Genomic DNA, 18,165 nt, shown 5'->3' on the forward strand with positions numbered 1-18,165 from the left:
CATACTAAAAAAAGAAGGAACCCTGAAAAAAGAAAAGTTGTTGAGAGGGTGCATCCGAAGTAGAAATAATATTTTTTGTTGTTGTTTTCGCTTTAAATCATTTTAAGTCTTCTTGAGGCCCCCTAGCGGCTCCTGGCTTACCACAGGTGTACAGGGTAAATCACAGTAATTTAGACTAACGCTCATGTCATTTTTTATTAAAACAGATCAATCCTTACATACAAATTGTTAGTTATTTGAGCTGTAAAGTTGTTTTAAACGTCCTTATAGCAGTGGTACTACAGTCGTAGTAGGCGGATAAACTCTAGGTTATACTACATAATTCCTGTGGGAGGATTTTTCCCTATGTAAATAGTACCTCGCAGGGTTTACCGCCTTTACATGGTAATGAGAAAAGTTGAATAATTGGATGTAACTTTGCCCAGACACGGTTAGTAAGCAATTTTATCACAGCAGACCTTTGAAGCGGTGTATTTGAACGTCAGTCTTGTTGTAATGTCTTGCCCTATGGTTTTCCATTTTAAGTTTTTTATTTTTACACACTAAGGGATGATTGGAAATTCTTTTATGTTGTATGACACATAGATAAACTGGTTTTGAACCCGGAAAATGTTGTTTAGAACAAAAGTGATAACCAAAACTAACATCTCCGCCGAGAGCCGCCCGTCCCATATGCTAATGTGTAGGCTGCCAATTTGCAGAAAGAGTACAGGTGATGACACCATATGTGAGCGCAGGGAACAGCCAAGACTTGGACTCTTGATGAGCCAAAAGTTTCTCAGCCATTCCAGACCCTGAACGCCCTGCGTCATGTACCAAGATGTGCCACTGATTGCCTCATCTGCTGCCTGCTATGGCAACATTAGGAGTAACTCACTCCATGTGGCGTTTCATAGCACCGTTTGTCATCAAGAAGAGTTGATGATGAGAGAGCGTCAAGAGATCAGCGGGAGAAATATAGAGAGAAAGGCAGGCTTTCGGCTAATTCACACCCAGTCACACGTGAAATGAGCTTGCGATCTAACCCCTCCACCTCAGGGCTGCCGAGCAGTCTGTAACCCGGGTCTGCTTTACCCCACATGTCGAAGAAGAAATTAATAAATGGTGCTGCTGTTGCCAGTTCCGCCCAAGGCTGGTGAAGATCCAACCTAAGCCTGGTCTTTACTTCCTCCCAGATCCTTGAATAAACCTAGAATAGCAGCTGGATTATTGTCATACAGGCAGGAACGCCAAGAAAAAAAGCAAGACAGAGAGGTGCTCTGGTTAATGACTACAGGGATGATGGTCCAATAGTGATCTCTAAACATCAGTTTGTGGTGTGTTGTGTCATAACCAGGCCCATATTTAATCTGCCAAATGTGAACTGAAAGCATAATCTAATAACTGCTCAGTCAACCTGAATTGCTGTTGAACAAGAACTGATTAGATGGTGAAAATTAGTGGTTGACTGATGTTTTTTTAATGAATATAATAATAATAATAAATTTACTCAAAATGATGTACTCATTTGTTATCATTAGCCAGTAAACTTGCAAAAATGAAAACCTATGTAAATGAGACAATTCAAATGACAATGCAAATGAGTGCTTATTTGTAAGCTTTTATACAATTAACATTTTTATAAAAATATGCTGATTTGCTGCTCAAGAAACATTTATGATTATTTTCAATGTTGAAAACAGTTGTGTACTTTTTTTTTTCAGGATTCCTTGATGAATAGAAAGTTCAAAAGAACAGCATTTATCTGAAATACAAAGCTTCTGTAGCATTATACACTACCGTTCAAAAGTTTGGGGTCAGTAAGAATTTTTATTTTTATTTTTTTGAAAAGAAATTAAAGAAATGAATACTTTTATTCAGCAAGGATGCATTAAATCAATCAAAAGTGGCAGTAAAGACATTTATAATGTTACAAAAGATTAGATTTCAGATAAACACTGTTCTTTTGAACTTTCTATTCATCAAATAATCCTGAAAAAAATATTGTACACAAATATTTTGTACAATTGTACACATTAAATGTTTCTTGAGCAGCAGATCAGCATATTAGAATGATTTCTAATGGATCATGTGACACTGAAGACTGGAGTAATGATGCTGAAAATACAGCTTTGATCACAGGAATAAATTACTTTGTGAAATATATTCAAATAGAAAACAGTTATTTTAAATTGTAATAATATTTCACAATATTACTGTTTTTACTGTATTTTTAATTAAATAAATGTAGCCTTGGTGAGCAGACGAAACCTCTTTTAAAAACATTAAAATCTTAGTGGTTCCAAACTTTTGGTCTGTACTGTATATATATATATATATATATATATATATATATATATATATATATATATATATATATAATATTTATATATTTTTTATAAATATAGCAAATCTGCACATAAAATTGCCATATATTGGCCAAATATTAATTAGCCTGGCTGATTTATTGGTCTATCACTAGTGAATAATGAGCGTTATATACCAGAATTGAGATAGACTGTGAGTTTTTCTAAACAAAATAGAAACAAAATTGGTTAATATTACCAAATAGTCTGAATGACCTTAGTGACATTAACATAAAAAGAAGGACATTTCAGAGTTAGAGCAATTTCAAATTTTGATTAAAAATAAAGAGATTATTTTTCCTCTGAAATAACATGCACTAATGAATTATTCATAATAACAACAATGCGCATTACAAAAGTAAATGGGGTTGTGTGTGATTTTATGTTGAAGGACAAGAACGAGCAACATGCTGAACTTTTGAATGAGTTTTGTTGACAGAGAATCCATATGGACCTGGTTATAGCTATGAAAAACAATGGAACATATATAGTCATGTTAGATCAAGCTGCAGCAGGTGACAACGAAACTGAATCACTTATGTGTCATTAACAGGTCTGACAGAGTGGCTGCATGGGCTGCTGTTGAAAATGTCTGGCACCTGCCACTGGCCTTGATCCAAGAATCGGCAGCTGGCGATGTCCACCACGTGCCATGCCCATCTGAGGTTTGAGCGTATGTTTGAAATTAGTTTTATTTTATCTCATTTATTTTATATTATTTATTGATTGGTGCTGAGAGAGTGCTAAGGCACATTGTATTTCATTGCTGTGGTACTCTGTACGAATATGCATATGACAATAAAACTGAAACTTGAGAACTTGGAGCAGCTCTCTGCGGAGCGCCTTCTGACGTGAGCTGGCATAGTGCTTCTTACATACAGCCGACATGAAAGTCTTAACCTTGGCCTTCTACCAGGTCCCTTTGCCCACACATGCACAGAGCAGCCGATCAACGATTGAAGAGAGAAAGAGAGAGATGCCCTACTCTGTACACAGCTTGCCCTACCCAAAGCAGGCCTCCCGACAGCATCAGCAGCCGGATTGCAGGTGCTTCGCTCAGACTGTGCAGTTAACTCCCCCTAATCCACACAGGGGTGATGCATATCAAACAGCTCAAATGTCGCCCAGTTCCAGGGGATTCAAAGACTCCAGCCTGAAGCCAAGCAGCATGGCTCTATCTGCAGGAGAGCATCTGTCAGGCAGCTTTCCTGTCCCCTTGAACATCCACCACCTACATCAAAACCCCCCCATACCCACCCCCAAAACACCTGCACACCTAGTGACCCCTTTCCTACATATGGGCCACGCAGTTTGCCCCAGCAAACCCTGTAAAAGTGCAAAATTAATTTCCTTAATCAGAAATTTTCTCTTAATTTCCAATTAAAACATCTAAACGTCCTTAAAACAAGAATGTAAAGCAGTATTGTTTAATATAAGACTTTTTTCAGAGAACGTTCTGTGAAATATTATTTTATTTTTATTGTTTATTTTACCTCGCTTGTCTTTTTTGCTTGTTGCCTAACAAAATTTTGTTAAAATACATGAAAGACGTTCTGCCTAAACTCAGAAATACAATAACAATAAAATAAAAATATATTAAAAATATTAAATTACATTATTCAACTAAAATATTGTCAGAAGTCAATACAATAAAATGTAAAAATTCCAAAATGCATATTCTGAATTTTGCCAAGTATTTGTCTATAGATGTTGATATATTCTACTAGAAAAGAGACAATAACAATGATTAAGGAAATGATTTTTTCAGTGAACGGAATCATGAGATCTTAAACTGAGGTTCGTGAGCCATTGACCTTCTTAATTTATCATTCATACTTTCCTTGACGTCTGTATGCAATAATACAAAAAATAGACAACTAATCTCACCTTTGCACTGGCCTAAATGTTCCACAGTGATCTCCTTATCTTGTCGGCACGCAATGGTCTTCAGCTGGCACCGGTCTGCATAGGTGACCCCATCAGAACCACATACCTGTCGACAAACATGTCCATGTCCATTATTAGGGAAGAAATCTTCATCATTATAGCAGTTGTAGAGTTTAAGTTGGATCTGTGACCTATGCAAACTTACCTTGGTCTTATTCTTCTCGTCACAATCTGGCGACGGGCACTCACAGTGAGCCTGTCCGTTCACCTCCACACATGATGCCCCAAAGTGGCACACAAGCTCATCACAGGACTTGGGTGCCTCAGGTCCTGTGGAATAGTTTGGCCTCTGGTTAATACACAACCTTTATTTGATACTAAAACTTAAAGGGAACTTTTAAGGCTATCCAAACACCAAACTGAGGTTTTTAAGCAGTCCAGCATCAACAAAACACAATATATTCTGGTCATTTCAGTGTGGGCTACTTGTTAACCCACTTCTGATATGAACCCTACAACCTCCACCACAGAAATTCATCAGAAAGATGGACTTGCATCAGTAGCAGAGCTGGACCTTCCCTGCCACAGAAGTCTACTCTTTACTCTGACATCAGAGCGCTGGGCTGCACTGCCTGGCCTGCAGCATTGACTGGATTCCTCTTCTGCACTTTCATGTGGCAGCTTTTATCTGGCAGGAACGCTGCATGAACACTTCTATGCTGAGATTGTTGAGTTCATTAAGCTCTTCACTTCCTGTCAATAGCTGACGGTGACTCCATATTTTTCACCAAGCCAACACAGGGGGTGACATCAGGATAGCATTTCACGGTCACCCCGCTGCGTGTTTGAAGATTCAACTTTGAACTCCACCGATTTAATCTGATTATAGCATACAGTTGAAAGTAGAATAAATCAAAACAAATCGTTTTACAGTCATTTGTTAATTAAGGCCACAAATTACCACAAATACTTAGTATTAAGTGGAGCATTATTTGAAAATGAAAGGTTTATTTAATTTAAAGGTTATTGTATATGATAGTGTAGCTTCAGCCTTAGGTACTAAAGTATAATAAATTATTTAAATAAAATAATTTACATTTTTAAGACAGATATTAAAACAAATATCTATATCTTATTATATACTATTAGATACACAAAAAAAGGTATTAAAATAAAATTACTTTCATGTTATGACCATTAACCAATAAATGGTCAATATTATAATTCTGTAATACAATATTGTGCAATATTTTGAAATGGATATTTATTTTCAGATTTGCTAAATATTGTATCATGATGGTAAAGGTAATCTAAGAACTGCCAGAACTGCCTGATGTACAGTATGTGTGTATATATATATATATATATGAACAGTATATATAAAATAATAATAATAAAGTACCAATATAGTGCGATAATCAATTTGGTACAGATATAGTGTTAATAACTCAGATGGTACCTCATCTGATGCATATTGCCGGATTCGAACCTACGTCCCATTGGGAGCTTTCCACTATGCCATGGTTCCAACATGATGCTGACAACATGAAGCCTTATTTGTCAGAGCACTTTTAATTAACAAAGGCTATTAATTACCCGGCGCCGTCATTTTTAATAATTTCTACTTGTACCCAACATCGTTAAAAACAGACCCAATTATAATTCATAAAATCACAACCTAGCCGCATCAGAAGTGCAATCGTGGAGAGATTATCTGAGGTTTGTGCTAATTAAAAACCCGGCGTTACCTTTGTCACAGCCGTTGGCTCCCATCTTGCTGCCGTCGGGGCACACGTTGCATTTCATGCCCTTAACTCCGGGCTTACATGAGCACAGCCCTGACATCTGCTCACAGTCGTCACGAACCGAGCCCACTCCATCACAGTTACACGCTGATGAAGAGAGAGAGAGGGAGAGGGCTGTCAGCCTTATCTGCTTGAACAGTTTTGATTAGATTCCTTGTCTCTTTCTCTTCAATTTCACTCTGACAAAAACATCCACACATCCACCAAATGCATGTAGGCAATCTGAAGCTGCTCCAATCTGTGACCCCACAGCTACAGCAATAGCGCTCGCTCTGTGTCAATGACCGCAGTCTGGTGGAGTTCAAAACAGGGTCAAGAAGCCCTGGGGTGAGAGCGAACGTGGCTACAGAATGTGCTAATGCTCCGAGGACCCCTGGGACAGAGCACAAAGTGTTTCAATCATCCTTGTTTTTCTATCCCCGGCTTTGTAGCGTTGTACAAACACACATATACGTGTGTCAGAGCGTTATTGGTCTGTAGGCAGAACTTATAGGTCAAGCCATGTTGCACTCTCACACAGTTCCCATTACCCGCGGTGGCTCGGAGGCTTAACTCGAAACGCTTGTTTTGACAGAAATCGCATTTGAGGCCCGAAGGATACCGCACGTTAAATGAGTAGGTTGTCACTTCGGATTTTGGATTAGAAAGGAACATTTAACACATTTAACAGAAAATGCCCTGAAAGCAAATCACCAGGAAAGGGAGAAAAGAGGGATGCTTACGTGTGCAGCCGCTCATGTTCTCTGTAACGATGCCTCGGAAGTTCCAGAATCCAGGCTCGCAGCGGTCGCACTTGAGTCCCCCGACGCCGGGTTTACAGGAGCACTGGCCGCTGGAGGGGTCACAGGTGCCACCATATGAGCCGTAGTGATTACACTGACACACACCTAAAGATAAAGAAATGCCTTTAGAGGTACACAATCGCAACCAGACGGGATGCGCCAATTTTCAGAGATTTTGGACTAATGAGATTAGACCTATTGGTCATAATATGAGAGTAACTGGTTGGAATTGACCAGAATAACTAATATTGGGGCATCCGTAGTCCTCCCATCTTTTAAAAGTAGAAGTTTGTCCACTCACTTTTTGGATAAATTAACTTTTTTTTTTAATATTTATTTTTATTGAGAACTGTATCCGTTTTGGCCATATTGTAAAGAAAACAATTCACTAGATAGCCATATAAAATGTCAGGATCAACCGGTAGCAGTGGCAGTGGATAAAACGAACAGACGCTCAATTTCTAAAATGGCTAGTGCAAACTCTTTTGCTTCAGCAACTGTTGGACAAATGTTACATCATCTAATTAATATTCATGAGCCTATAACATGCTCTCTCCCAACTTCATATCACTCCTACGCTGCATCGCTTGATGCTTTTTCACATTGCGCCTTGTCAGGACATAGTGTTTGAGACTTCTACAAACACTCGGCAGGTAGGACATACCTTTAATGGCACTATTAATATGAATATGTGAACAGGAATATGGGTATGAATATAAAGATATTAATATTAAAAATACACTGCCATACACTACTGCTTTTAGTATCTTCTGCTCACCAAGTAAAAAATACAGTAATAATAAAAAAACAGTAATTTTATAAAATATTATTACAATTTAATAATATTTAATTATTTACAGTTATGTTTTATACTGTAATACATTTTAAATGATAAAGCTGAACATTCAGCCATTATTCCAGTCTTCAGAGTCACATGATCCTTTAGAAATTATGTTAATATGCTGATTTGATTCTCAAGAAACATTTCTTATAATTATTAATACTGAAAACAGTTGTATTGCTTCGAAATTTTTGTGGAAACTGATGCATTTTTTTTCAGGATTTTTAATGAATAGAAAGTTCAAAAAATATTTATCTGAAATAGAAATATTTTGAAACATTATAAATGTCTATTCTGTAATTTTTGATTAATTTAATGTATCCCAACTGAATAAAAATATTGATTTCATTCAACAAAACCAATGTGTTTCAGGCATATTATGACTAAATCAAACTATTGAACTAGTTAGATAATGGTTCATGACAGTTATCCACTTGTTAAGTCATGATTTAAGGAACGCCGTTTCTGAGTCCAAGCCCCAGCTCGTTTCACTTGAGAATGCCATCTCAACGGCCGTTTATGAGTCCTATTTATTCATATTAAAGGTGCCCTAGATTATGTTTTTAAAAGATGTAATATAAGTCTAAGGTGTCCCCTGAATGTGTCTGTGAAGTTTCAGATCAAAATACCCCATAGATTTTTTTAAATTAATTTTTTTAACTGCCTATTTTGGGGCATCATTATAAACGCGCCGATTTTATGCTGCGGCCCCTTTAAATCCTGTGGTCCACGCCCACAGAGCTCGCGCTTGCCTTGAACAGTGCCTTAACAAAGTTTACACAGCTAATATAACCCTCAAAATGGATCTTTACAAAGTGTTCGTCATGCATGCGGCATGCATGCGTCGGATTATGTGAGTATTGTATACTGTTATATTGTTTACTTCTGATTTTGAATGAGTTTGATAGTGTTCCGTGACTAACGGCTAATGCTACTCTGTTGGAGAGATTTATGAAGAATGAAGTTGTGTTTATGCATTATACAGACTGCAAGTGTTTAAAAATGAAAATAGCGATGGCTCTCTTGTCTCCGTGAATACAGTAATAACCGATGGTAACTTTAACCACATTTAACAGTACGTTAGCAACATGCTAACGAAACATTTAGAAAGACAGTTTACAAATATCACTAAAAATATCATGATATCATGGATCATGTCAGTTATTATTGCTCCATCTGCCATTTTTCGCTATTGTTTAACAATGCCAAGATAAATTCAATTTTTCATTCGAGGGCACCTTTAAACATTTAAGATTTTTAAAAGTTAAACATTTAAAATACAGTCTACACAATAGTCTCCATGCTCACAGCATCACAGACATTAATATATTAACGATTTATAAGATGAATCACTGTCTGGCCATCTGGGATTTTGGTATGGAGATAAAGGTTATGATTATAATTTTCTGATTGTATTACACCACATCATGTGTGTATATTAGCACCGTTTGTTGTTTTCTTGTGGTATGAGACGCTGCCGCGTGACATCAGACTTAACAACCGAATACATACTTGGACAGCCAGCCAGTCCAACACCCAGGGCAGCGGTCTTGTTGTCTTGACAACATCCGTAAACAGTTTCGCTACAGTGCTGGGAGGCAACGATCTCTGGAGGAGCTGACATGATATCTAGAGAGAAGATACAGTGCAAACAGGGGTGGGTGGGGGAGAGAGAGAGAGACATATTGAGATCCACAGCATCCTTAAGACAAATTAAACTAAACAATCCAAGCTGAAATGCAATTTAGTACAACACAATAAGAATCGCTTAAGGAGCACGGGTGGGAGAGCCTGCAACTGGCTGCCAGATAACAATTCTATTTACAATTCCTGACACCAATTCAAAATCAGGAAAAAATGATGCTATTACCAGCCATGAAAACAAACAATAGACCTCTCGTCGAATGTCTGGTGGGTGACATTTGACACATTCTCTGGGGCCTGTTGTCTCCATTTGTTCTCGTCTCAGATAGTGCCGTTTACACCTACGCCATAGTGTGTCAAACAAAGATTTATGGACTCTGCATTTATGGACGCAAATGCACAGGAGCGCAAATCGGGACACGCCGATGTCAGTCCACTCTCGCAATAACCTAATTACACTATTCCAGCATTCCCGGCTCACATGCGGAGGAAGTTTGTTGCGGTGTTTAACTATAACGTTGTGCCGGAGGCAGATGGCAGGTGCCAATTTGTCTTATCTGTGTTGTCATTTTTTCTCACAGTCTCTCCACACTAGTTCTTTCCAAGCACTTCTTCTCTAGGCCATTGAGCTCAATGGCTGTGAGGTGGCAGGTTTGTGGTTTCAAGTTCGGAGCTGAAGGAGGACTAGGCTGTCGTAAATCAGGAAGCCGTCAGCATGAGCGTACACGTCCTGGGGTATAATAGTGATGTGTCACTGTGCCTTTCATAGCATTTTGTGGCTTCAGAGATGGGTTTTGTCCACACCTCATTAAACTTCTCCTTTCCGCACTGAGTCCATTATGACAAAAGTGCTTTTAATTTGATCCTTTCTTCTCGCCTCACCCCGATTCTTCACCATTCTCCTTCTACACTCGTTTGTTCTACAACACAATCTTTCAGAAACAACAAGGTGCTCCTAAAAGCATTATCAGCTCAGCTTATATTTATTAAAGGGGTCATGAATTGAGAAATCAACTTTTACTTGAGCTTTGTAAGTTTCAGAACTGAAAACTTCCTTGTTAGTCCAATAAAAGCTTTTATTGATACCAGGCCAATTGAACGAATGATCCTGGAATGTGCCTATCTATAGGTGAAACTCTGCCTCTGCAGAAGAAATTAACGCCTACTTCATCATTGCAACGTTAGCCCCACCCACTGATATTAGTGAGATGACGAGGAGAGAAGAGCAATACAACAGGACAAAAATAACATAACCTTTCAAAGGGTCCTAATGCTAGGAATATGGTTATTTATTTTTCAACAATGTGAATGTCTCAGTAGAGCTTTATTTGTTTTCGTGATTTCACCGTGGATTCTTTGGTAAATCAATCGATTTTTGGTACAGGCTTTGCAAACAGACTTTGACGATATGGACTCGATAGTAATGCAACAACGTGTAAGTAACTGTGTTAATTCTAATGCCTGATTTGATATGTAATGATTCATGCAGTCAGATGTTCTTTGTCTATGTGTCAGTGAGTAAACAGTCAACTTCACGTTGTTTCTCTTAGTAGGATGAAAATGATATGTCAATTAAATGGTGATTAAATTATATAAAGAAAGAGATCAAAGAACGCTCCCTTTACAATCACTGGAGCTGTCAATCAAACAGCGTGAGTTTATCAGTGACTGAGTTCTGGACACGCACCAAAACTCCCGCTTTATTCAACGAATCTCTTAGTTACAATGCGTTTGTGCTATTAGTTATGATGAAAGTATTCGTTAGTGTGCAGAAATTGAGTTGCAATGATTAGATCACTGCTTTCATGAGCTCAACATCATGTCTGTGATCACTGTTCATCACTACAACCTTTCATGCTACGATATAAATATAACGGCATAGACCTAAATGTAATGCAGCACTTTTCACGATTAGTTAACCTTGAGAGGAGCTGTGATAGTAAAAAAAGGTGCTAAAAGTTTTCGATAGAGTAATACTATTACAGCTATTTCAAATGAAAAGATGTGAGAACCAATATTATACAGAAAATGTAATATTCGTTTATCCACACTAAGCTAAAACAGATGATTCATTTCCATGAATCTTAAATGATCTAAATGACTCAATGCTTTGTGTATGTACGTATGGTGGTTCTTCAGAGAAAAAACTGAAGCACATAAATACTGAAATATATATAGAACATAGCAAAAGTATAAATATTGTACATATAAATTTTTGCAGCTTTATTGCCCAACTCAGCTCAGTCTTTTATTTCCTCTAAGCTTCACCATTAGCCAAGCACTTTACAGCGTCCTAAGATCTTCACTGCAAGGAGACTCAGAGCAAGGTTATCTAGAGGTCACCAAGACCTAATTTCCAATTAGCAAAAAGCAGCAAGGTGCTCCGGAGACCAGTCAGCTCTCAAAGGCACAGGTCAGAAAAAGGGGGAGGAGAGACTGCAGCGTGAATATCAAATGCAAGGCCCGATGAGATTTCCATTGATCTGAGCTCAGCCAATTGGAAGCAGATGCCAAAAGCTCCTCACACCGGTTGAAAGTTCTCCAAAAGGATTTATTTTCCACGGCCACTGAAGGAGCATGACTGATCTGGCTAGAGGGCCTGTGAGGCTCTGAAGCAGAAAACTCAGAGTTTGAGAAAACCATAGATAAAGGATGAGGGGTGCAGCGAGTGAGAGAGAGCGCGGAGAGAAAAGCACGTGCATGTGTGCGCGCAAGTGGAGTCAAGCTCTGCTTGAAGCCTGAGGGAATCTCACACTGCTCTGATCACAGAGCCACGCTCTTCCTCTCTCAGTGGTAGATGCTCAGGTCTGGACTACACAAGCCCCCGAAGCTCAAAGAAACCCTGCATTCTGTTGCAGTCACTCTATAACAACCATCCTGTCAGAGTTCCTGGAGTGTTATTCTTCAGATAACTGAGGAAAACATTAATATTAGAGGAAAAGAAAAGTGGTCTCTCACCTGGACAGGGGCCTTGACTCTGAAGCACCAGGTCCATTTGCTTCTCGCACCTGGCTTTCTTCAGCTCACATTCGCTGGTGTATGTGTTCCCATCCGAGCCACACACCTGCAAATGTTCACAGAGAGGTTAACGCGGCACAATTAATGGATTCAACAAGATTTAGCACACGTTTTAACAAGTCAAATGCTTGAGCAGTGTATGGGCAGCACTCTGTTTGATTGCTTATGACAATGTGAGACAATTGTTGAATGGGCATACCGGGCTTTGTGGCACATTCTTACAGGCGAATTCACAAATGCAGCGATCGTCCTCGTCCTCACTGTCGTCATCCCACAATCCGCCATATCGGCGACAACGATCCTGCTCACAGGTCTCAGAGCCTGAGCCTGAGCCTCCTGATCCGCAGTCTGTTGGAACACACATATATAGGCTATGTTCAACTGTCAGTTTTTGGGATTGACAACTGCATTTACTTGCAGGTGTGAGTCTCAAAATGTCCCGTTTACACAGCAACTTACAGTAGTATCTCAATACTGTCTGTATGAACGTGCAATATGAGTCAACCTCTTTTTCTCTTACCATTAACCACAGAGACAATGACCAAAATAATATCAAAGATGGCGATGTACATAAAACTGAAAAGTCTTAAGACTTTTGATACGACATGAGTCCAATCGAGCTGCGAGTTCATCAAAAGCTTTTATATCTGGGTGGACAGCGGAGCATTTGAGTCAGATTGGGAACAGGTCTGGTGGAGAACAGAAGACGTAATCTTCAGATGACACAGCTCATATCTCTGTTGCTGTAAGCTACCGAACCCACACATGAAAACCTGCAACACATGGTAGACATGCTGTATGACATGACAGACAACTAGATGTCCAGTCCGGTTCCGTTCACACAGCGCAGGATTTCTGAGAATGCGGTTGTGAGTCCTGAAAATATACAGGTGTGAATGAGAATGCGGTTGTCACTCCCACAAATAACTCAACTGTGTGTGAACGTAACCATTTTATGGTCTCAAATACAGGACTGACAACCATATTCTGTTGCTGTGTGAACGTGGCCATATGCTTGTTGTATTTCATGGCATGGATACTGGATTGATTTAAACTGTTCTTAAAATAACTCAATCATTACTATAACTATAATAACTATAATCATTATATAATCCTAACTCAAAGCCTTAACTTATTTCGCATTTTTCTGAAATAAGACTTAGATCATTTATGTGCATAAAATGTAAATTTTTTTGGTGAACATTAAAATTTTAGAAGATGTTTTCACCATTTTAATCACCTTTTTTTCTTAACTAGTTTATTTTTTTTTTTAATTTTGAGATTTATACATTTTTAAGTGACAAATATTCCATCCATTTTGTAAGATCATAACTACATGCAAAATATATGTAAAAATATACATATTAAACTTCCATACTCTTTTGTCTAAATAAAAAAATATATAATTTTTTTTTTTTCAATTTAGATATTACAAGTGAACTTAGGCATCACAACATAATAATGCAGGTGTGTGTGATGTTTTTTATAAAATGTATATTAATTTTGAGATTTTAAAATAAAACAAATATTTTCTTGTTATGACCGATAACCAATAACCAATATCATAACTCAAGTTTTTTTTTTTTTTGCCAAAAGAAATTAGAAATTAAACACCAAAGTAAAAGCAATAATATTAATTTTTAATTTATTTATCAGATTTGCTAATGATTACATTTGGCAGTGTTATTAATTATCAGTCTTTTTAAAAATGAACTTTAGTGACGTTACATGATGGCAAAGGTAATCTAAAAGTAAAAATTATACCAATACAAACATCCATACATAGCTGTTTTCCTCATAAGAAGGCAGCTTTGTCAACACAATAAACAACAACACACACAACCTCAATTTACACCATATAAAAGAACAAATAAAATCACTAACACTGATTTCAATGAGAGATAAATGAGCAATCTCACACGATACCTGCGATCTGAGCGTTACAGCGAGTAAGTACTTTAGAAGTGACATAGAGCAAAGACAAATAAGACAAGCAGACACTGGGGATCTCATGCAAACACATATTTGCATATCAGTATACCGCACATTGTCTTCCAATAAAATAAAATTCAGGGCATATGGAGCAGCAAATATTGAGATTTTCTTCACGTTGGAGTGAAGATTGAAGCAAAGGCACTGCTGGAAGTACAAGATAATGACCAGCTATGGAATTACCCAGCAACTAACAAAATAAATTAAGTGAGACACCAGTGTGCCACCAGCGAAGTGTCCCTCACATTTTGATTGGAAGTGAAATAACTGACAATCTGTTATCTAGCACAGGAAATCAATGTGAACGGGTGTTTTACGGCCATCATGCGTGGCGCCAGTGATCATACAACATTATATTGGGTGCAATTAGTCTCAGTGCGAGTTCAGAGTTAGTTTCTCTGTATGAAACCCCGACAGATAAATCTCGATTCTCTCCAGGATCCAAACTTTGGGGATTATGGTGAGGGTTTTTCTTCTGATGAGTCACCTCATTAAACACACTCTTATCTAGCCTATTTAATTAGAATTAAAGTTCATTAGTCAACAAAGCTGACTTGCTAGAGATTTAAAGCACCCCTCTTTGTAACAGAGCATTGCCATTTGTTATTTTTAATGAAAGTTGCAGAGCAGCGCTGCTCTTGGCCAAAAACAAAAAAAACAAAACAAACATAATTTGCCAAGAAAAACCTAAAAAATGATATATATAATATATATATATATATATATATATATATATATATATATATATATATATATATATATATATATATATATATATCCCCGGGTGATGCTACTCCACAAACCACCATATAAAATACCAAAAATAAAAATCTTTTTTTAAAACATTGCCAAGTAAAATGCTGTGTTTATATAGAACTGTCTCTTTACAACCACAACAAACGGGACACTTTTCAGACGCACATTCCGACCTCGCCTCAGCGCCAGGCGCAAGTCAAACAAACGCAGAAAAGGTGCAGGTGACGACGAGGGAGCTTCAGTTGAACAACAGTGAACTGCGGTCAGATGAGATGTTGTCAGGCTATGTCGGTAAAATTAACATGACTGTCCAATCAGTCGTTATACTGTGCTCGCGGCGCGCACTCAAGAATTGCATGCACAAATGCGCCGGCGCGAGCTGCATAATTACTTTATTATAGCTTAAATAAAGCACAAACGAAACTACAAGCAATGACAGTCATTGTTCTGTTGTAAGTTAAGTCATGAAATTACTACACATGAGATTAAAGCTGCCTCAAAACTGTGCATGTATGTATTTGTTGACATGGTTTTAAAGCTATTGATATCCAATTTGTTGGCCTTAAAATGTCTTAAAAATGCACATATGTACACCAGAGGGCATGTCCCCATACCCCCCTAACAAACAACATTTATTATGAAACCCTGCGTATGGCCCAGCTTATATTCTATCTAACGAAATCTGAGGTAAACGTGTATTTCTCCAAATGTGCGCACTTTTGGACTAAAAGTTTGTATGTGTATGCACTGTGATCAAAAATTAATGGGACCAAACGCGACTAAATGTAAAGGTTTGTCTCATTATTCCATTAATAACTACTGATTGATTTTGCATTTCTATCAGAAATTAAAAATTATTAGTGTCATTATAGATAGTGTTGCAAATATCTAAGCTATCTAATACTTAAAATCTCAAGGTTAAATCAGAAGATTTTTTGTAAAAATCTTCTGATTTAACTCCACTCTGGTTTTTAACTAATTTCAAAAAAAAAAAAAAAAAACACTTTTCAAAACATCCCCCCTCTGGTTTTTTCACAAATCGCACCCTGTGTGTGTGTGTGTGTGTATATATATATATATATATATATATATATATATATATATATATATATATATATATATATATATAGTCTATATAGTGTCTGGTACAATACTGTGATGTCTTTGATTTATCTTCATTTGGAGGATTTTCTCTGCAAACACTCATATACATTTATTTGCGATTAATTAGTCAGCATATCATTTGCATAAGGCAAACACAAATTCCGCATGTCGATCGATTTGATTAATAAGGAAAAAGCAGATGCTTGTGGACGCTCTTTCCCACGTCTCCATTGCGATTTAAACATGCTCTTTTCTTCACATGCAAAGCTGGGTAGGGCAACCCCGTGCGGCCTGATGGGAAAATCGATTGTGTATAGGTGGAAATGCCACTTAGCATAAAACATCTTCTTAAACGGATTATGGAGCTGGTCACAGTAAAAGCTAGGGGTTGGCCAGCACTGATACGTCTTATCAAAAATTCACACTGACAGCCTTGCAGGGTCGATACTCGTGGAGGCCATTCAATTCATTAGCCCCAGCCTGGAAACAATGAAAGCACTCAAGCCTGAAACCCTGGCCACACTGATACAGAGAGCTAACGCGCTCACTGTGTAGACATCAGGTTTCTGCTTCAGAGCATTAGCGATCCGACACTGTGATGAAGAGATTCGGTATTTTGCTTAATGTGAGCTGAGCTGAATTTATGCCTTAGGGCAACGTCCTGTTAAAATCAGCCAAGAGACTCCAAGGGGAAAGAATGCAGCATTTGACTATGATTATTACAATCTTTCTCTTTTTTGCCACCAATTTTATTATAGGACAGCAAATTACAATATAGCACAGCAGTTACAAGCTGCCTGAAGCACAGTCTGTTTCACACTACACGTACTTTAACACCAAATACATTTAATAATGTTATTAATAATTATAGTAATAATAACAATATTATTACTATATATTCTGAATGAAGAAGGGCTGCACGATATATTGCAATTTATCGCAAATTTTAATCGCACACGGTTTGGCAAAGGCTGCGATTATTCCATGCGCAGCTTGTCAGAGCTGTACGGCTCTGTGATCAGTAGCAAATGCTTCTCCATCTGAGAGCCAGTGGGCGCTCTTGCGCAGAAACTCAAAGTATTAGTGATGGGAAGTTAGGTTCTTTTCCGCTAACCGGTTCTTTCAGACAGTTCAATTCAATAAACCGGTTGAAAAAAATGGTTCACCGGTTCTTTTACGCTCCAATGTAATGACGTCATTGGCGATGAAGTCGTCTATCGCGGCCGGGATGAAAAAACACTTAACACGTTAAAATATCAGTCAGTAATCATAATCATAATCGCATTTGCGCATGCATTTACAATTTAGTTTTGCATCTAAAGCATCCAAACACATATACAGGCAGTGATGTGCAAACTAAGTTTTACAGTTATAAAGTGAATAAATTAGTCTTCTGCGCAGAATCCATGATTTTCTTACATTACGATTTTTTTGTAATTAAATAAACTTATGTTTCGCCAGATTGGACCCAGTCAACAGTCAATGTACTGTTGGAGTAAGTGAATAACTCTGGGTTGTTGGTTTATTTCAAGAGGAAGTGTCAGGCATGTCAAAAAGTGAGTAACTTTAGTAATTTGTGGTTTAGTGTTTGCTTACTGAAGATGCGAACTGTTTCGAACGATTCAGTCCGATTTGGTGAACTGGTTCGACCGGTTCACTGAAAAGAACCGGATAAAAAGAACGATTAAAAAAAAACAAAATACAATTGTAGCCTTCGCGATTTCAATGTTATTTATCGTATTGTGCGATAAACCATGCAGCCCTAATATATTTTAAAATGTAATTTAATCCTGTAATCACAAAGCTGAATTTTCAGCATCATTTTATTTATTTATTTATATTTTTAAGCAGGAAAGGATTCAAAACAATCGGGCCTGACTCAGTATAAAACTGTTTTTCAGCAGGTTCCTGCTCTGCAGAACATAAATACCACACACACAACAAACTCCAAGACAAGACAACAACAAACACACAAACGGAGAGAAAGAGCA

The 18,165-nt window shown here is 37.7% G+C and overlaps 1 protein-coding gene across 9 annotated transcripts in view; it reads right to left on the bottom strand.

The window, feature by feature from the left end:
• Positions 1-18,165, bottom strand: part of agrn (agrin) — a 282,408-nt gene that overhangs the window by 54,262 nt on the left and 209,981 nt on the right. For all 9 annotated transcript variants that reach the window (XM_048178733.1, XM_048178732.1, XM_048178735.1 and 6 more), the window contains 7 exons: positions 12,522-12,670; positions 12,263-12,368; positions 9,173-9,289; positions 6,760-6,924; positions 5,981-6,124; positions 4,438-4,562; positions 4,233-4,338 (listed from right to left, as the gene is read on the bottom strand). In XM_048178733.1, coding sequence (XP_048034690.1) covers positions 4,233-4,338; positions 4,438-4,562; positions 5,981-6,124; positions 6,760-6,924; positions 9,173-9,289; positions 12,263-12,368; positions 12,522-12,670 — 912 coding nt within the window. The remainder of the gene's footprint in view (positions 1-4,232; positions 4,339-4,437; positions 4,563-5,980; positions 6,125-6,759; positions 6,925-9,172; positions 9,290-12,262; positions 12,369-12,521; positions 12,671-18,165) is intronic.

The sequence above is a fragment of the Megalobrama amblycephala genome, linkage group LG24 (assembly GCF_018812025.1).
Source record: "Megalobrama amblycephala isolate DHTTF-2021 linkage group LG24, ASM1881202v1, whole genome shotgun sequence".
Taxonomy (NCBI): domain Eukaryota; kingdom Metazoa; phylum Chordata; class Actinopteri; order Cypriniformes; family Xenocyprididae; genus Megalobrama; species Megalobrama amblycephala.